The sequence below is a fragment of the Silene latifolia genome, chromosome X, assembly GCF_048544455.1.
Source record: "Silene latifolia isolate original U9 population chromosome X, ASM4854445v1, whole genome shotgun sequence".
In the NCBI taxonomy this organism is placed as follows: domain Eukaryota; kingdom Viridiplantae; phylum Streptophyta; class Magnoliopsida; order Caryophyllales; family Caryophyllaceae; genus Silene; species Silene latifolia.
Genome location: NC_133537.1, coordinates 344121404 through 344142807, shown reverse-complemented (window position 1 = coordinate 344142807; position 21404 = coordinate 344121404). Strand labels below are relative to the sequence as shown.

The 21404-nt window shown below is 37.6% G+C and overlaps 2 protein-coding genes across 2 annotated transcripts; both read right to left on the bottom strand.

The window, feature by feature from the left end:
• Positions 1-515: 515 nt before the first annotated feature.
• Positions 516-13434, bottom strand: LOC141619727 (peroxisome biogenesis protein 12-like). Its single transcript, XM_074436747.1, has 10 exons — positions 13177-13434; positions 12054-12159; positions 11290-11438; positions 3421-3670; positions 2682-2791; positions 2491-2565; positions 1779-1865; positions 1571-1657; positions 914-1051; positions 516-715 (listed from the first exon to the last, which is right to left on the bottom strand). Exons 1-10 carry the CDS (start codon positions 13282-13284, stop codon positions 644-646), a joined length of 1182 nt encoding a protein of 393 aa, XP_074292848.1. The 5' UTR covers positions 13285-13434; the 3' UTR covers positions 516-643.
• A 1297-nt stretch (positions 13435-14731) lies between these two features.
• LOC141619726 (protein PHR1-LIKE 1-like) lies at positions 14732-20049 on the bottom strand. Its single transcript, XM_074436746.1, has 8 exons — positions 19707-20049; positions 18007-18830; positions 17253-17445; positions 17063-17139; positions 16927-16966; positions 16424-16481; positions 15728-15797; positions 14732-15373 (listed from the first exon to the last, which is right to left on the bottom strand). Exons 2-8 carry the CDS (start codon positions 18664-18666, stop codon positions 15041-15043), a joined length of 1431 nt encoding a protein of 476 aa, XP_074292847.1. The 5' UTR covers positions 18667-18830; positions 19707-20049; the 3' UTR covers positions 14732-15040.
• Between the last annotated feature and the right edge of the window lie 1355 nt (positions 20050-21404).

The window sequence follows — 21404 nt, the reverse complement described above, 5'->3', positions numbered from 1 at the left end:
CCTAAATAGCAGGCCAGGCTTAATATTCGGGCTTGCTGTTCTGACCCAAAACCAAGCCCTATCAGGTTGCAACGGCTTTCGAGCCTAATTGGGGATTTTTGGCCCATAGTGATACAATTATACATTTGGTATTCTGCTTATTCAGTTCACGAAAGACAAAATCAGTACCTTGTCCAAACATTCAAATTGCTATGGGTGGATTGACTGGATTATGTTATTCAACATTTCAACCACAAATAAACAAGATTGTTTTACAACAAAATTACACACCCCCAACACTTTGAAGTATGATAGCATGAGAAATATAGAAAATAAACCAAGAAGTCCAAAATATGACGGTAAAATAAAAAAGACGGGGTGTTTATTGCAATGTTTGAGGTTGGCCCATACCCGGCCCTAAACTCGCAACGGGCTTAGTTTGGGATGGTCCATGGGCTTTTTGGGCCAAATATCATGTCGGAAGGTTGGTCAGCTGGACCATAAATCAAGAAAAATTTAACTAAAAGTTCAGAAAATTTACCAAAGCCAGATTACTAGCCAACATGTTAGCAGATTGGCCGGGAATCAAATAAATTTTCAAATATTATACACAATGATTTTCAGGTGTGTTCTGATACAATATTAAGGTAATAGGTAAGAAGTTCTACATGTCATGGAAAAGCCTTCTAACGTCCTCAACTTCGGCAGGGATGAGTGTTACAGGGCACCTTTTATACTGCAAGAAAAACAGCAGGCAAGTAAGAAACAAAGGATACCTACACGGGCAAGGGCGACACTACAACAGACAAACAGATACTCCCTCCCATTCAACACGTTCTTTACGTTTTTATTCTTTTGTGAGGAATATTTTCAAGAAATGTAGAGAATCCCTTGAATAAGAGGGAGTTATTCAGCTTGATATCAAGGGTCTCACCTGAGAAATGTACTTAAATATGCAACCATAACAGAAGACGTATCCTGAAACTGTTACAACAGAGGGATTTGCACGCTTCTCCGAGCACAACGGACAAACTGTTCTATCAGATGGCAATTGAATACCTTCCTTGGCCACCTGTATGAAGAGATTGTTAAGCACCCCGGTATTCAAACAAATGTATAATTATGAGGAAGTAGAGCTGGCAAAATTGGCCGGCCCGAGCCCAACCCGAGTTGACCCGATTATGTATGACCCGTACCGAATGTCATTGTTGCAAACTGGCCATTATCCCTAAAAATAAATCGATAATAACAAACCCGGAAATGACCCAAATCAACCCGATTTCTTGCAAACCCGAACTGACCCGAATCCGACCGAGGTGACCCGTTTGTCAGGTCTATGATGGAGGCACGAGATTTTTGCATCTTCAGTCTCATGTTTAAAAGGCAGGTGGAATCTATGGTACTCAAATTCAGTAAGAACTTAGAAATATCTGACACAAGAGGGAGCCCAAGTGTATAAAACTATAGAATTGTCAAGTGTCAAAAACGACATACCCATCCCCGAAAGTTGAGAGTCCAACATGGGCAGGTAATCTAGTAGTAAAATATTTTTGCAGCATAGGTCTAAATCAGTGGAGAAAAGTATACTCACTCTTGGGGCTGGAGGCGGAGGTGGTGGGGGGTAGATGGTTGGAGCTGACATTCTCTCCTCAGCAGACTGGTACCACCATTCCATCATCTAGAGCATGACATCAATGAGATAGAAATAAGATGTAGTCACTTTGTTCTCAAATAGCTTCGATGCAAATAGGAATAATCTAAGAGGCCCCAGTGGTAGAAGTTTGTGGGATTACACTAACCTTGAATATGAATACCGCGGCAATTAAACCAGTTTGCGCATAATCAAGCACTGCATACATAGAGGTGAGAAATGCTCCCTGTATTTTCTGGAATGCCACACACGAAAAAATATTAATAAGCAAGTCCAATGTGTGTATAGTTTACTACCCATAATAGATAACACATGAGTTTTTCATTTTATTTTTCAGGATCAACCAAATTATGAGTTCCTGACAAACAAAAACCATAAAATCTACAAAGTACAATGCAAACTAAGGAAACATTTAAGTAATGCCATTAGGGCAGCACAATCACCCAAGCAGACACCAACTCTCATGTTAACAAATTGGTGTGCCCATCTAAAAGTAGTATGGGACTATGGGGAGGTGCCAAATAGACACATGATTTCTCAGGCACAGGCTAAACTATTATTGTCCACATTAGCTACTTCTATAGAAAAACGTTCATCTCAACTTAAGTTTCATGTATCAACCTAAATTGTTAAAAAGAGGATAGAGCCATGGCCCCACATTCATCAAATTCCGCACACAAACGAAGCAAAAACTTGTAGAAAGAAGGATTATACCATTTCAGACACAAAGTTATGAATTTTTTTTTTTTTTTGCATTTTAATGAATAAAAAAACACATCTTGACCAGAGATAAATTATAGCAAAAAAACTGGTCTTTGGTCGTCATGCTGCATGTGCACTAGAATGTAGGGGAAAATTACCTTAAGCCAAGGAGGGCCCCGAAGCCTCTCACGTTCACGGCTCCTCATCCTCGATATTCTTGAAGAAGCATCCATCTACCTTGACATAATATTGATTGAGCTCAACATAAGAATAATTTCATTAACATCTGAAAAGAGAAGAAAAAAATGGACTCTATTTTCTAGGATAAAAACTTCAGCAAATATAATACCAGTTCCTGTCCAGTAGCACGACACACATGGATCCCTAAGGCCTGCAGTCCAAGCGAATAGAAGCCGGTTGCATCCAATAGATACAACAGTTGGTAAGCAAATGTTGCACCTACACAAAAATTCAGTTTACTCGGGTAAGTAGCCAAACACCATTGAAAACACAGTAAAAAGGAATTCAATATTGTAAGTATACACTATACATCCATGGTAATATGACGCTGTAGCATAATTGCAGTCAAATATTGCTATAACCACAAACTTTTGAGGAGACTTCTCACTTATCATCCATCTTTTGTTTGTATCGTTGAGACATCCGAAGGTATAGAGAATAAATAAAGAACAAAGTTAAATAGATGAAAGTAAATAGGCAAAACAACTTCGATGCACCTATTCATTAAGACACCAGCCCACATTGTTTAGACTTCATTAATCAATTTAGACTGAATTATAGAAATAATAAAGGGAGAAGGAAGGAACTTTGGAAGTGGTAGTAGAGACAAAGAAACAGGGTAAACAGAGAACGCTGTATATGTCAGGTATGTATTTCCAATTCCCGAACAATCCAGGCACAGACAAGTAAAATGAATCAAAATTAATATCCTTTAAAAAAAACATAAATATTCATATTTGACCCTTTCCTTCTCCTTGGTCTGAAAGAAAAAAAGGGCTTTACAACACGAAGAGCGAATGACAGCTTATTGATCACAGGGGAAGAAAACACAAGTGAAGACGAAATACCTTCATGCCCAGCGTGTATCAAAGGGTAACAAACACCTATAAGTTTCTTAGCTCCCCTTAAGATGCGTGCTCTTGATGATAGCTCAGCATCTGAAGCTCTACTTTGATCAACTGGACTCCCAGCTGTATCTAGGTAGTCAGTATCATCAAATCTTTCATCACTTGATCCCCATAAACTCGCATGCAGTGCAGACTCCCTCTCCTTATTATATATAGAATGCAACTTTGACTTAAAATATGGCAACACAACCTATAAAAATTCCATTTGGACAATAATCATATTCCAAACACAAAACATCGCTCAAATAGTCAAATTACACGTGAAGTTATGTTTTATATTTTACCCTCTTTATCCCAAAATATCGACCCCTTCTTTGGAATCATTTTCATGGAAGTATAGGGAAAACACCTAAATTCCCCCTATATGCTCAATAGAACCGCCATTCTCTCATTGGAACCCTTTCAGATTTTTAATCTTGAATTCGTGATTGAAGATAAAAAGAGAATACTAAGTATACAGTACAAAACCTTGTCTCATTATTTTAACCAAGTATACAAATTACAATGCTAAGAGAATACCGACTTCTATTTTAAACTAAGTATACAATGTGATTAAACATTTTAGGAAATACCAAAACTGAAAGGCAACTATACTTTCTTGAACTTGAGTATACACTATACAGTACAAAACCTTGTCTCGTTATTTTTCCGGCGGCGGCTACAATAAACTAGCACATGGTTACCGAATTCGCTCGGTGCCCTGCGAATCGCGAATTGCTAAAAGCGAATTCTATCATGTTGCTTACTAAAAATACATATAACACACATTCTATAGGAGCGAATCGCGAATTGGTAAGGACGTATTCATAGCGAATTCGGTAACCATGAACTAGCAGTCCATACAACAACAACAACAACAACATCAGAGCCTTAATCATAAAATGATTTGGAGTCGGCTGACATGAATCATCCTTTAGAACTGTCCATGGGTGAACGCACACCTCAAAATGCGAAAAAATAGAAAAGAAAAAGTGAAAAACAAAAGGGGAGTGAAACATAATACAAAAGTCAGGCAAACTTATAGGTTTTAAAATTGAAGTCCGGATGTCTTTTATAAAAACTTAGAATTTAAATCGAGAATAAAGATTTAAAACGATTTTTAAAACCGAAGTAGAACTAGCAGTCCCAAGTATGCCAAACTAGCCACCCTTCTCCCACCCTCTCGCCTGCCAAACACCACTAAACAGGCTCTTGTTGATCCTCTGTGGCGCGCTGCAATGACTGCTGAATATGATGCTCTTCAAAACAATAATACTTGGACACTGGTTCCTCACAACCCATCCTACAATGTCATTGGGTGTAAGTGGATTTATCGTATCAAATACAAACCCGATAATACCATTGACAAGTACAAAGCTCGCTTGGTTGCTAAAGGTTTCCTACAACGTGCCGGTGTTGATTACTCTGGTGTCTACGCCAACTCGACATTAATAATGCGTTTTTGCAAGGCAATCTTTCTGATGAAGTTTACATGTCGCAACCACCGGCTTCACTAGTCCCGAACACCCCACACACGTCTGAACTAAACAAATCAATTTACGGACTTAAACAGGCTCGAGTCCTCGAGCCTGGTACACGACACTAAAGCAACACCTATTTGGTCTTGGCTTCATAGCCTCACTCGCTGATCCTTCTCTCTTTCTATACACGACATCGTCGCACACCCTGTTTTTACTTGTCTATGTCGATGACATAATTGTCACTGGCTCAGAGTCTCAGACCCGCATCACGTCTCCTCATTTATCACCTCACTGGCATCCCGTTTTGCCCTCAAAGACCTGGGTACTTTATCTTATTTTTTAGGCATAGAAGTCACCCCCAACCCCCATGGTCTCCTTTTGACACAATCGAAATACATCCATGATTTATTGCACAACCACAATATGCTTGAGTCGAAACCCGCTAACACACCTTTAGCTGTTCACCCTCCCATACAAAACGATGGGAGTCCTGCTCTATCAAATGGTACTACTTACCGTGCTATTCTGGGCAGTCTGCAATACCTCTCGTTTACTCGTCCCGATATTGCGTTCTTAGTCAATCGACTTGCTGAGTTTATGCAACGCCCCACCGAGCTTCATTGGAGTGCTCTCAAACGCCTTCTTCGTTATTTGAATGGTACGGCTCATGCGTTCTTAGTCAATCGACTTGCTCAGTTTATGCAACGCCCCACCGAGCTTCATTGGAGTGCTCTCAAACGCCTTCTTCGTTATTTGAATGGTACGGCTCATGTTGGTCTTCAATTGTATCGTTCCTCGCCACCTCGACTTCACGCTTATTGTGATGCTGACTTGGCTGGGGACCGTGACTCATACGTCTCTACAACGGGTTACATTACTTACTTGGGACGTAATGCTATTTCTCGGGCCTCGAAAAAGCAACGAGCGATAGCTTGTTCTTCAACCGAGGCCGAGTTTCGAGCTGTCGTCACTACCTCTGCTGAATTAACTTGGCTTCGCTCGCTTCTCACTGAACTCCGAGTTCCATTTTCTGCTCCACCGGTTATCTACTGTGACAACCTAAGTGCTACTCACTATTCTGCTAATCCCGTCTTTCATTCTCGAATGAAACATTTGGCCCTTGCGTTTCATTTTGTTCGTGAACAAGTACATCAAGGTCAACTTCGTGTTCAACATATTTATTTCTGGCGCTGACCAGCTCGCTGATGCTCTCACTAAGTCACTTCCGTCACCACGTTTCACTTTACTGTTGTCCAAGATCGGTCTCTCTCTCTTGGGTCGTCCGTCTTGCGGGGGCATGTTAGAAATATTACCATATAAACTAGTTTTCCTTATTTCCTCGTATAATATTGCTTGTATATTAGTTTCCTTCTTTTGTTATTTACAAATCTTGTGTAATTACCTTAGTTTACAAAGTTTAGGTTTAGGGTAAATATTCTAGATACGTTTCTTGTACTTCAATGTAATTGTAGTATATAAGGACATATTGTATTGCTTGAATGATCATCAATAACAATTAACCTTTCTTAAACCTTACAATTACTTGTTAATTTGTTGAATGTAATTTATTTGATTTAACAATTAACCTTTCTTAAACCTTTCTCCTAATTTTGAGGGGATTTAATTTATTTCCTCTCTATAACTACATATACATACACCAATTAATATAACACATATTAATACAAAACATATGTTAGAATATAATTGTGAACTCAAAAAATCGGACCAAATGAATTATAAAGTGTAAAAAAATAACACTAAAAAATTAAGTAGATTACATATTTTAAAGTAGAAACAAATTCACAAAATATCAAAAATTATTTAGAACCACTATAAAATAAAACGGCCATAAAAAATATGGACATAAATAAATTTGAAAAGAGCAAAGTCCCAGCATCCGCATCTAACTCACCCAACGATGAGAAAGAGAAGGGCAGGAAACCATAACCCGCTGACACGCACAAATCACAGTACTTAGCACACTTACGCTCAGCAGCATCATCATCGACAATCCGACCCGGCACAAAATCAAACAACCCAGTCTCCTGACCCCATCAAATCGACACGACCCGATTAGCAGTGACCCGAAACCGACCCAGACCAGACCAGACCAGACCCGACCCGACCCGACCCGACCCGACCCGACCCGACCCGACCCGATTAAATACAATACCGACCCGATTAAATTGATGACCAGATAATTATTAAGCTTAATTTTGATCAAAACAAAAGTGATTTTGTGTTTAGATTGATTCGTTTGACTTGATAATAAAGTAATTAAACCAAATATTAGATTAAAAACTAAATTTAATGGTCAAAAATTGTAGTTATGCGATTAAGTAACCGGACCAGATAATGACCGACCCAACCCCGACCCGACACATCGCTTGACACGAAATGACCCGACTCGATAACGACCAGACCCGAAAGGGTATGCGACCCGACCTAACCTGAACCCGGCCCAAACCCGAATGCCACCTGTAGTTATTTTTAGTTTCAAAACACGAGTAACAAACATGGTGTAGGGGAATTGAAGAGGGTTGGACGACTCAATTCAAGTTCTTTTGTCTAACTCAACTCAAGTTCTTTTGTCTCCATCTTTTGTGACTCAACTGAAGTTCTTTTATCTAATAAGTCAACTCTAGTACTACTTTTATTTTTTTTGGTATAGTCTAGTACTACTTTTATCTAACAGCGCAAATCAAGTTCTTTTATCTGACTTAACTCAAGTTATTCTCATATGCAGGGTCATTTGGTAAGACTAGAGTCGGTAACTTTTTATAAAATCCTTTTTAAAAAAACGAAATTTCATAGCCCGCGTACCTTAAATCCACTGCCAAAAGGCCTACAACAACTAAAGTTCTTCAAAATACCAGTATCAGTGCACTACTACATCAAAAGCTCAGTGCCACAATAGAGAAGGATCGGGTCAACTAGATTATCCGGACCATGTCCCAATCTCTGGACGCTTTGTAGCAGCCTTCATTTTCGGCGATTTCTCTTTTTCAAAATTTTCAGGCTCCAATTGGGGAACCTCATCTACAGCTCCGCAATCGATCTTCCAAATTTCCACCTTTGTCTTGTGACAACTCTGTAGGAAGCTCTTCAGCATTAGGCTCCTTTGGGAGGGTTACAGCCACGGCATTCAGTAAAATCCAAGGCCAATTGCTTTGCGGCGTCTCTTTACAAATCTGCTGTTTCATAGAAAGCAAAATGTCCTCGTTGCTTTCCCCCCACACAAAATCTTCTTCATCTTCCAAAGTTTGCTTGGCATGAATCAAGCAATAGTTGAGCATTTGGATAGCAATATTTTGTCCAGCTTCCGTCATAAGGGATTCGTACGAAATAGAAAATGGAGGAACGACTCTCTTCCTTTTCTTTGCAGCAGCACTAGTGTTGCCATATTTTTTGCACAAGCTCTCTTCTTTGTCAATGCAGTAAAACACTTGCTCTTCGAAATACAAGAAGTGGGAGTTCCTCTTAAGTTGGTGAAACAGAAGGCAATTGGGGCATCATCTGGATTATCATTGATAATTTTTTCCAAATCTTTGGTTCTATAATAGAACCATGCCTGCATAGTTAACTTTACATCAATCTTCTCATCATAACCTATCAATCTGTTATTATCTCAACCAATCAAGTTGATTAAACCAAAAAAAAAAGAAATCAATTAGGAGTTACTAAGTATAGATGGAGAGAAGCTCTGAAACGCAGGGCTCGGGTTCCGAGCATCAAGAATCACAAGTTTCCAAATGACATTAGCCCAATTGATTTGCTCAATCTTATTTATATCACAACCAAAAAACATTTGTCTACCATATAAAGCTGAATTTTGGATAAGGAAGAAATTCAGTAAGAAGAAATAAGTCAACTTCTTAAGCGATTCTTTGTTTTCCTCAGTAACTGGTATCTTATTGAAAATTTTATCAAGAGTACTTTTCCTGAGTACCTCCTGGATGTTCTTAGGATCCATCGAAAACGAAGTCACGAAGTATTCTGGAAGCTCAGACCCAGACCCAACTGACTTCCCTTTATGCTTCACTTCATTGTTCGTTTCCAGCTTAATTCCTAAGCTTTTTTCTGCGTCTTCGCCCTCGGCTTTCATTCCCAGCAAAAATGCAATTTCGTGCTCACGGAGAACACGCCATTGATTGCCTATCAAAAAGGCATCTTTCTCGCTGTCATATGAATCCAGGATCTTTTTGAGAAGTACATGGTTAGTCTTTCTTCTAGTAGAACCAGCTTTCAGTATTTTATAGAAGATTGAATGTTGCATAAGGTCTGCAGTTTGAATGGGGGGCAATCCAGCCCATAGGAATTGTGTTATGTCAATATATCTGATTGGCTATACTCCATTTATAATTGGTTTTTGTTTTTTGTTTTTTGTTTACATGGACTGGTCTTTGTTGACAAAGACTGGTTTTGGTTCTGGCAACTTAAAGGATAACGATGCAGCTGGCAACTTAAAGGATAACGAGGCAACTAAAATACTTGTAAGGATAACGATGCAGCTGGCAACTTAAAGGATTGCCCCCCATTCAAACTGCAGAACTTATGCAACATTCAATCTTCTATAAAATACTGAAAGCTGGTTCTACTAGAAGAAAGACTAACCATGTGCTTCTCAAAAAGATCCTGGATTCATATGACAGCGAGAAAGATGCCTTTTGGATAGGCAATCAATGGCGTGTTCTCTGTGAGCACGAAATTGCATTTTTGCTGGGAATAAAAGCCGAGGGCGAAGACGTAGAAAAAAGCTTAGGAATTAAGCTGGAAACGAACAATGAAGTGAAGCATAAAGGGAAGTCAGTTGGGTCTGGGTCTGAGCTTCCAGAATACTTCGTGACTTCGTTGTCGATGGATCCTAAGAACATCCAGGAGGTACTCAGGAAAAGTACTCTTGATAAAATTTTCAATAAGATACCAGTTACTGAGGAAAACAAAGAATCGCTTAAGAAGTTGACTTATTTCTTCTTACTGAATTTCTTCCTTATCTAAAATTCAGCTTTATATGGTAGACAAATGTTTTTTGGTTGTGATATAAATAAGATTGAGCAAGTCAATTGGGCTAATGTCATTTGGAAACTTGTGATTCTTGATGCTCGGAACCCGAGCCCTGCGTTTCTGAGCTTCTCTCCATCTATACTTAGTAACTCCTAATTGATTTCTGTTTTTTTTGGTTTAATCAACTTGATTGGTTGAGATAATAAAAGATTGATAGGTTATGATGAGAAGATTGATGTAAAGTTAACTATGCAGGCATGGTTCTATTATAGAACCAAAGATTTGGAAAAAATTATCAATGATAATCCAGATGATGCCCCAATTGCCTTCTGTTTCACCAACTTAGGAGGAACTCCCACTTCTTGTATTTCGAAGAGCAAGTGTTCTTACTGCATTGACAAAGAAGAGAGCTTGTGCGAAAAATATGGCAACACTAGTGCTGCTGCAAAGAAAAGGAAGAGAGTCGTTCCTCCATTTTCTATTTCGTACGAATCCCTTGTGACGGAAGCTGGACAAAATATTGCTATCCAAATGCTCAACTATTGCTTGATTCATGCCAAGCAAACTTTGGAAGATGAAGAAGATTTTGTGTGTGGGGAAAGCAACGAGGACATTTTGCTTTCTATGAAACAGCAGATTTGTAAAGAGATGCCGCAAAAGCAATTGGCCTTGGATTTTACTGAATGCCCTGGCTGCAACCCTCCCAAAGGAGCCTAATGCTAAAGAGCTTCCTACAAAGCTGTCACAAGACAAAGGTGGAAATTTGGAAGATCGATTGTCGGCTGCTTCAAAGAGCCAAGAAACAGGAGTTTTAGATGAGGTTCCCCAATTGGAGCCTGAAAATTTTGAAAAAGAGAAATCGCCGAAAAAGAAGGCTGCTACAAAGCGTCCAGTTAACCTCAATAGATTGGGACATGGTCCGGATAATCTAGTTGCCAGGAGATTACGAGACCGCCAAAGGACCTGATCCTTCTCTGTTGTGGCACTGAGCCTTTGATGTAGTAGTGCACTGATACTGGTATTTTGAAGAACTTTAGTTGTTGTAGGCCTTTTGGCAGTCCATACTCACACTTTATTCAAAATTACCTATAAAGAGAAGCACAATGTCTAAGAATATATTCTTTGATCACAGAAAAATACATAGCGTTTGCGTCAATCATAGCAGTGCAATAAGTTTCCTATAACAGTTGCTTACAAAAACACCTTGTTGGCTTGTTGCACAACACAGCATATGTTGGTCACAAATCTGGCAACTAAATTAAGATGTAGAATAGCTTTGATCTCGCCTCTCACACCAAAATAAGACTATTTGCAACGAAGAAATGTTTTCTATATGGGAGCATACCAGAAAAACAACTGAAAGGACCCTTTGATTCTTTTCTAACCCTGAGAGCTGGATTCCTTCCGTGGAGTCAGAACGGGGATCATCTTTTTTCATTTTAATTTTTACTGCTCTTCTACGCAACCCGTATAAAGACTCCGCAAACGAAGCATCTGAAAACAAACAGTTCAAAACAAAAGATTATGTCAATGCCGCCCAAAAAAACCTTAGTAGTAGATTCCCTTAATGGATACTTCTACCTAACTAAATGAACATAAAAACTAAAGAGGACGTTCAGAGGAAAAACATCAGAAGAGAAATAAATACGACTCCCCCTCCAATTGTAAGAAATCATCATTGTGGCATTCTATACTATTATTTCCTATTCCAATTTGACATAAGTTGAGGACCTTAAAACATTTTTTTATCTTAGTAGTTAGTTTAAAGGCATGTTAGGATCGTTTTTTTTTTTTTGGTTCAGTGCTCCGACTTTTATCGGCCCACAACTCTCAATGTTATCTTTACGGAGTTGCGCACATATATAGAACAGCTGTCCACTGCCAAGACTCCAGACATTTACACCTAACACCTCTGCCCCTCCCATCCTACAATAAGCAAATTGCAAAGATAAATTTTTAACATTTTTAGCTACAACAATGAAAACACTGTTTATCGCGCTCCTTCATAATTGGAATTCCGTTGATGGTAAACCATTAAAAAAACACAATATTCAACTGAAATCAAATCACTGAAGAAAGCCTGACGTTTCGACAAGGGACACCCAATACCTGTGGTTCTGACGCTATGAGTTTCGAGAACTAACATCAACAAGGCAAAGAACTCATCCTCGTAGTCCAACACCTTATGTAAAATCGGCCTTCTGAGAGCCATCACCTGCATTATAGAATATGCTCGTGTTTTCAGTCGTGTACACGAAAGGCAAACATACTCAGAATATACAACCACATACTCGCCACTTAAAAGTTAAAGCAGAAACTTTCATGCTCCCATGCCATCCATTAAATCAAGTAATCCACCTTCGTAGTAACCAGCAGTGAATCAGTGATAACACATGGAATACAACAACAATAACAATTACGTCGAAAATTGCTCCACTGCCTTAAAACCAGCAACCTTAAGTCCTTAACTAATCACCAACTCACCACACTACTGCCAAACCATGAATACACACTACTTTCTCCATTCAACTCCACTCTACGACTTTCCTTTTTCACGTTTGCCAACGCGTGTTTTATGCGTTAAATATCATTAGCTACGTATGTGCAAAAGTTATAAAAGAAGGATATTTTTAATGTACTCGTAAAGACGAATCAAACAAGATCCCGCATAAATATATTTTCACGATAACTTCAAACAGTTACAGTCCTGAGACAACAATCAAGCTCCTCACAACTAAATCATTTCATTAAAATGTTCCACACTCGCGCAATCAAGTTTTACCTAATTCATCATAAATACGCCACATTCGATACACAATACGCTCTTAAAATGCATATGTTACATCAATTTTAAGTAAGCTCTTAATTTAACACTCAATTGAACTGTAAACAAAACCTAATTAAAAGAACAACTAACCACAAGATTGAATTCCGAAACAACGATCACAAACACTATTACTAAATCATTTCATTTATATATTCCACAATCGCGTAATCAAAGATTAACTAATTCATCATAAATACGCCACGACCGATACACAATACGCTCTTATAATACATATATCACATCGATTTCAAGCGTGCTAAACTCGAATCGATTCGCAATTAAACAGATAAACAAAACCTAATTGGAAAAATACCTAATTACAAAAATTGAATTACAAACATAATTACGAAAAACAATCAAATTAAGATTAAAACTGGAATTCAAAGGAGAGAGAAAGATGAATACACCGAGAGAGTAAGCGAGAGCGGAGCGTAAACTAGAAGGAAGCTGTTGAGCGGCGGCCATTTCGAAGAAGGTAGGGCGCGTACCTTGTCCTCCTACCTGGAACAACATCTTCTCTCTCTCTCTCTTCCTTTCTGTTTTCTCCGGCGAGTTGCTCAACCACGTCGTCTCTATTGCTGTTACTAACTTACTACTATGCTTGTTTTGACTTCGACTCGGTCGGGGTCGGTTTGGTTCGAGTTATATTGGATCGGGCTGATGTTGATTTGGCTATTTTGGACTAGAAAGTGATTATTTACGGGTTTTTTTGGACCTAGGCTTGACCAGTACCCCCTAATAAACCCGACTTAATGTGACCCGACCAGAATGTTTATTGTCGTACACTACTCATTATCCCGAAAAAAATTTGATAATAACAAAAGAGTTTTTTGTCAAAAACTACCTTATATTTAGGGGTATTTGTAAAAAAAACTACCTTATATTATTTTTCTTGTTTTAGACTACCTTTATTTTCTCATTTTTTGGTCAAAAACTACCTACGCTGAAAATATGGCGAGATTTGGCAGATTTAGTGATGTTAACCTATCTCACATGACTTTCTTAACATCAAACAACAATGATCATCCAAGCCAAAATTTAACTTCAGATAAGCAAAATTAATGAATTTCACATTTCAATAATAACTACAAACATCTACTAAAGTTCAGCGTAAGTACTTTATGACTTCCCAAAATCGGGCCTTAGTAAGATTAAAACATAAAAGAGTTATGTGAGAAATGTTAAAGCCGGAAAATAGACCAAATATGTCTAGATTCTTAGCGTAGGTAGTTATTGACCAAAAATAAAAAAAAAACAAAGGTAGTTGAAAACAAAAAAAATAATACAGTATAAGGTAGTATTTTTACAAATACACCTAAATATTAGGTAGTTTTTGACAAAAAAACCCATAACAAAATACGAAATGATTTAAAACGCCCAACCCAGTTGACTCGTTTGCTAGGTCTAGTTGTAACGTTCGTTTAGTAAGAAATAAGAATAATGAACCATTGTATTAAACGAAAAATCTGACCTGAACTGAATTTCACTTATAGAACTTGAATTAAACTAATAAAAACTTAAATTCGATAACTGGTGAAGAGTAAAATTCTATCATTCTTTTTTTTTTTTTACATTTAGACAACTTTGACCTCAATCCAACCTCGTCCAAGCATTTGAACACAAATATTATCCTACAACCAGTTGTATAGTGGCATTGTACAACCGCCCCCAAAGTTATTGAGCTCTTACACCTAGTTGTTGAGCTATTTTACTAAGTTATTGAGCTTAATAATTATTCTGTTAAGCTCAATAACTTTGTATCATAGCTCGATAATTTTGTTAGTAGAGCTCGATAACTTTATAACAAAGCTCAACTACTAAGTTGTACTAGTATATATAACCAGTTGTATAATACATTAACTGACATTTGAATAGCAAAAACTTTGAACAGTTCAGTCCTGCAAAGTTGTTTTTTTTTTTTTTTGGCAGCCGTAAATAATGAGTTGTAAGCAACTTCTAATTTAGATTCTAACAACCACGAGAATTTATCAATCCACATAAAAAGTGGCCAATATTTCTTACAAATTAGTGTGTATCCTAATCAAGGAGACAAATCTGAAGTCCAAACTAATTTCCACATCCAAGACTTGACTCGAGTCGAGAAACTGTAGTTCTTTTGAACAGATGATTTATCGTCAAGGGCACAGAGAAACCACCGTCTCTCAAACCCATGTTGTACTTTAATGTTTGTATTTTGGAACTACAAAAATAACAGCAGCATGACTCATAATTGACCTAAATGATCCGTTTGCAAGATCTACTCCTCATGCTACTGAAATGAATCATCGGTTCTCGGACGCTTCATGGGGGAAAGGGAAGACCTGTCGTCTTCTGGTTGCTGATCTAAACTACCAGAGCCCTCAGTTATTTTCTGCTTTCTTGAGTTGTGAATTTCTCCGGGCGCTTGGCCTGAGGTACTTGTACCTTCCCCTGCCAGTAAATGGTCGTCGGAGGCCTTTGACTTACCGTCGGGAGAGGTGGTAGCGTTGCCATCAGATTGTCCAGGTTTGATCTTTTCCTTCTCGGCTTTGTTTTGACTCTCGAGCATCTGTAAGAGGTACTTTCCCTGCTCTTCGATTTGTAGCTGCAGTTTTCGTTGTATCTGAACAGAAGTGAGAGAGATCAGATTAAAATGTGAAACCAACTTATGGTAAGGTACACCAAATTATCAGTTTCAAGTGAAGGACGGCCGAAAATTAATATACGAGTGTTGGGCATGGGTAAATATCCAAGTGAAGGACGGCCGAAAAGTAATATTAGTGTGAAGTTGCTTCTTTGGACCAAAAGTTTCGAGCTGTTCATGCAACTAAGCAATTTCCAAGACGTGCAAAAGAAATCAATCGTATTTAGAAAGAATTGGCACAAACCAATGCTATAAATCTGGCAAGAACAATCATATACAGCAAATCAACAATTTCCCAGACGTGCAAAAGACATTATTGGAGCATCTACATACCTCTAGCTGTTCATGCAACTGCTTCTGAACTTCCATTTGCATTCGCAGAGCCTCGGTTATCGTGATACTCCTATATCCATAACACAAAAGTATGTCTTACCGGTTAGACAAAAAAATTAGGAAAATTGAGGAAACCAAACAAAACTGTATCTAGTACTACCTTCAAGCACCATCCCAAACTTATCGTCTTCATTTGCCTTTTGTGGTCAACCCATGTTAACTTTGATCATTAATTACTCAAAACATATGTATTCGTTATATTTGATTAATCGAAATACAGAGTAACTATTTTCCGCTCTCATTTTTCAAAACTCAAATTGAAACAAGAGAAATGGGATTGATGAAGGGTGTGGATCAAGCTACTATTCCTTATAATCATTTGGGTTTACTACCCATTTCCATTTTGGAAAGTTTAAATTAATTCACTACATTTCTATTTTATTGTAAGAAATAACACACACAAATAATTTCTCATGTTAGTGTGGGTCCCATTCTTTTCTCACATTTTTTTCATCAATTCATCTCCTAAAATTTGGTCAAAAAACAAATGTAGTGAACCCAAGTGAATAAAGAGACTGAGGGAATGAGGGGGGTATAATCCAAGAGCACAAACATGCATAAGCTACCCGTCTCCCGCACACAAAAAGACTTAAAAATTGGTGCAAGTAAAATAAATTTTGGAGAACAATGGCTTACGTTTTCAAGTCTACCGGTGAGATCTGCTCAATACCACTGCTTTTATTCTCTGGATTACCTGCAGAACAACATCTAATCAATAAACAAAATCTTTCGCCAATTAGCAATGAACAGCTTTTTTGGACGGAGGGAATTAAAAGCCAACAGCTGAGTCATACAACCACCAATCTCATCCTATAATAGTCTCTTACTCAACGGAATACAGTCGTGTATCCTTTGAGCATGTTTATATTTGACTGTTTTGACAATATGTGGTCCAATGGGAGATAAGCAAGAGGTTTGCCGCATAAAACTTGATAACGTTTAAAAAGACATGAGTTTCATAAGGTAGAACAAAGGTGATTACACTCTTCTGACAAGCTCACAGAGGAGAGAAGGAGACATAAATTGGATGAGAGAAGCAACGGATAAGAGAGGGGAGAAACAACAATCATGAAACGATAAAAATAAATGAATTAAAAAACTACTAAAAGAAAATGTATGTATATAATTCAGAAGGTGACCTTCAGATGATTCTGGCCTGACCCTTGCAGTCCTATATTTCTGAAGTAGAAAAAAAAATGCTGTGAGCTCAAACGAAGATGTAAATGCATGTAGTGATGTACAGCGTCGTCACATAGGAGTAACATAAACTCTTACCTGCAGGTGGCTTTTCACATGGTAGATGGTCAGCCCTTCAACATTCATGAGCCTTAAGACACCTTTGGGAGTAGCTTCTGAAATAGAAACCGCCGGTCAACACAGTCAAATCAAACCATCAAGAGTCAAGACCCATCACTCACAGGAAACAAATTAAAAAAAAAAAACATTTTAGAGAGCGAAAACGCACTTTCACTACCACCAAGCTGATTGACAGCATCAACAAAGGCTTCATGAAGTTCTGGTGTCCAGCGCATGCGAGGTTTATTTGATTGAGCAGCAGACGCTGAATTGGAAGTAGCAGAAACTTCTCTAGAGGGTAAAGAAAGCTGCTGCTGAAGTGTTGGCTGTGGAGCTATTAAATCAGAGGACGATTGTGGTACCTGCAAGCGGGCACAAAAATAGAATTAAACTGAAAGCGTATGATAATTTCCTTTCTTACACAGCATCACCCTAGCTCCTTAAGGGCTTCCCCGAATGGCGGGATAAGGAGGACAGATGTACACAGCTTAGAGGCTGCTTCCTGATTATCCCATTACAAAAAAGAACATCAAGAATCGTATCAATTGAATGCTGCTTCACAACGAATTGAAGTTCACCAGTTTGGTGAGCCTATCTGCAATATTTCATCATAATTCAAAACAACTCAAAACCAAACAACAATGAGTCTTCGACTCCATTTGAAATGGAAGCACTCTTAAAAAGCTGTGCAACAATGAGTCTTCGACTCCGTTAGAAATGGAAGCACACTCTTAAAAGGCCATGCATATTATAAGAGTCTATGTCTTCCAAGGTTTCAAAACGAACCCAGTGAAACAATACAGTAGTTGACAAACAACCTTGGGCTGCATATGCGATTTTCCTCAAAACAATATGCGACGAGAAATACCTTTAGAGGCACGAAACCTACTAAACTTTACAACTACATATGAGCAAGAACCCACCTTTGGCTGCTGATCCCCGACATTGGAATCACCAAGAATCTCATTCCAGTTAGGCTCCAAATTGTTCACATACAGGTCATCTTCTGCAAGCTCTTTCCAAGTAATTCTCTTCACATGGTTTTCATTCGACATGAACTCTGTATTATTACCAACTTGACCATGAGGTAAGGGTAAGCTTTCAGGAAAATCAAGCAAATCCTGAAGTTGGCCAGTACTCCAAGAATTATCGTCATCATCTTCCTTATGGTAGTTGATAAACCCAGTCGGTTGAATATCTAAAGGGTCATTTTGAAAATGTGATATGCCTCCTGATGACTGAGTTATAAATGAAGAATTCTGTGGCTGCCTTTCACAAGGAGCGAATGAAGGGAACTGTAGATCACTTGGGAATCCTGACACGTAAGGAATATCATTGTGAGAGGACCCAATACAAGAAACAATAGGGTTAGCCTGCATATTATGGCACGGGACCGTTTCTCTTGATGAGGACACAGCAAATGGATCAGGTGAACCTGGAAAGTCTTCTAAGGGATTCGTCAAAGTGGCCAATGGCGATTTGAGTTCATTGAAACACTTTCCACTAGAAGTCGAAATAGGTAAGGTAGGGCAGTTCCCACCAGCGGTGTGCATTGGAAATGAAGAATGCATGTTCATCTCCATCCATAAAATAAATTATCAACCCTCAAGGTACACAGCTAGATTAAGAATCAATTGTATCCAAAATAGCAAACTATTTTTCCAATTTGTGCAAGATCTTCAAAATCAATCATCTGACTCTCACTTTATCTTAAAAAAATTAGAAGCACATCACTGAGTTGCAGAATCTGCAAACAAAAGCACCCGTTTAGAAACAACAAAGACTCCACAAATTGTCAGTTTAAGAAAATCTCGGAATCAACCATAGTCCATACTCCATACTCCATAGAGATCCATTATCGGTCGTTTTGCCACAGATGGTTGATACCACTTCAAAGCGAGGTCATATTAACCTTCAAAGATGATAAGTGGGGCAATAGACTCACAAGTCGATCCAGTGGCGCGGTTCAGATATAAAAGCATCAAGATAGAAATCAATGAAAATATCATCACACAGAAGTTACCTAATTACCACATGACAGACAATACGTCTCTCAAATTTAGAAACTCTACTGAATGAGCTGTAGACGGATAGTGTCCGTCTACTGAATGAGCTGTAGACGGATAGTGTCCGTCTAAAGTGAGAATTTGTGTTCGCATTATCATTCGCCCTATAATCTACCACACTAGGTCCCACAACAATCATTCCAAATTCATCTCTAATCAAGAAAACTTCGAAAACCCACTTATCCGCCACTACAAATCTCATAAAAACTCAATCAAAACCCTAATTACAAACACATTTAATCAATCCAACAGTAAAAAAAATACTCCCTCCGTCTCAATCACTTGTTCAAGTCTGATTAAAGCACACCCTCACCGAGAAAAAAAAAGGTAAACAAATGAACGAGACGGGTGGAGTAAATTCAAACAACACCCAACATAATTCAACATCCAAACATCATTAACAACCACACCATAGTAATAATAAACTAACTAACACTCAAATTTTCACCACAAATTACAGAATCTCAAATTCTCAAAATCTAAAAATACCCAATAACAAATTACTAAATATTTTAATAAAATAAAAGAAACCCATTAACAATAATCGAATCTTTTACCTGGGAATTAATGGAATTTTGCAAAGAATAAGAAAAGACCCTCCAAAAAGTTGAATTCTGTGATTTTTTGGGGAGAAAAATATGATTAATTTGAATGAAACGACATTAAATTATCGTACTATTCTGTAAAACCTATGACTTAAACAAAAATCTGAATTGTAGGGTGAAATTTAGAGAGAGAAAGTATATGAAAGATGTCAAAGAGGGAAGAAAAGATGTGGTGGCTTCAGCAATCATAGAGAGCCGCCCTTTGGGCTTTTGGTCGTTTTGTGCTTTTTTTTTTTTTTTTCTTTTTTACATTTTTTTTTTATGATTTCGAAATAAATGTGACTAATGTTGAAAATGGAATTAAAGTAATTTAGAGTTGTTTATGTGTATCCCGTCCATTGAATTTGGTCCATCCTGCTCGCCAAATAAGCGGATATAGACAGGGTATTTTGAGAAAAATATAAAGTCCTAGCTCACTAACCCGTACCAACCTGTTAACCCGCTTGTCCATGGCCCAAAAAATAAACGTAAGTCCGATCCATTTTCGGCCCAAACCTACATTTGATCACCTCTATAATTAATTAACGAGATAGGGTGTTTTCTAAATATATTGGTAATTGGATTAGGTTGGGTTGAGTTACGATAAGGAGAGAGTTTGTTGTCTTTGAAATAACAGTTTGCGAGCTGTGATGACTTTTGATTCTTTTTGGAAGTTTAAAGTACTCGCTTTTAGTAAGTTGGTTGTGGTCTTATCTCTTATGAATATAGTGTTTGATATCTGGTGTTTTAGGTTTGAGTTAAATCTCTTACGGAATATAAACCAACTTAAGAATAACTTTAGTTAGAAGAGTCTAATATAAAGACGATATACAAAATAATCACTAAGAGTAGATAAGAATTTATCAGATCAGCTAATTTAATACGGGATCATACTATCATGGTCCTTTATGTGTGGACTTAACTTCTGGTTCAGTTTAACACATAATTCATTGTTATTCTTACTTTTGATTCTTTATTTAAGTTTTATTTTGACAAATGAAAGCTTTAATTAGTAAAAACATACAAGGGTGAAACAAATATTTATGCAGTGAAGCAAAAGAATAAACGACGCAAGGGGTGTTTGTTAAATGACGTGTTGGAGGATTTTTAAAATATTCAAACCTTTAGACATATTTGACCGATCAATATACCAGTTTTTGATATAAAAAAAGCATATATAGAAGCGACATTATTGGGGGTTAATATATTGACATGTTTGACCCATCAATATACCAATCAATATGTTAGTATTATACAACACGCTTCATACCCAACTATATTGGTTAACATATTCTAGAAAATAAAATATTTATTCGTTTTACAAAGATATTAACAATTCATGCATTAATCTTAACCTGTCAATCATCAAACACTTTTAACAAATTATGATAATTAAAATATGTTAAACTTAGGTTGTATATAGATTCTTGATATTAATACAATACTCACATTATACTGAAAAAGAAAAAAAAAATATGCTAAACTTTCTAATAAAATTTGTCATAGTCATTTTCTAAAATCTGCGTAATCTCTTAGACAACACCAACCTATAATAACCCATATCCATACATACAATTAACTAAATAAAAAAATTGAATTAGTCCCACACTCAACACCCTCTTATATGAGTCAAAAATGTTCTTTATCACGAAAATTCAACTTATCATGCAA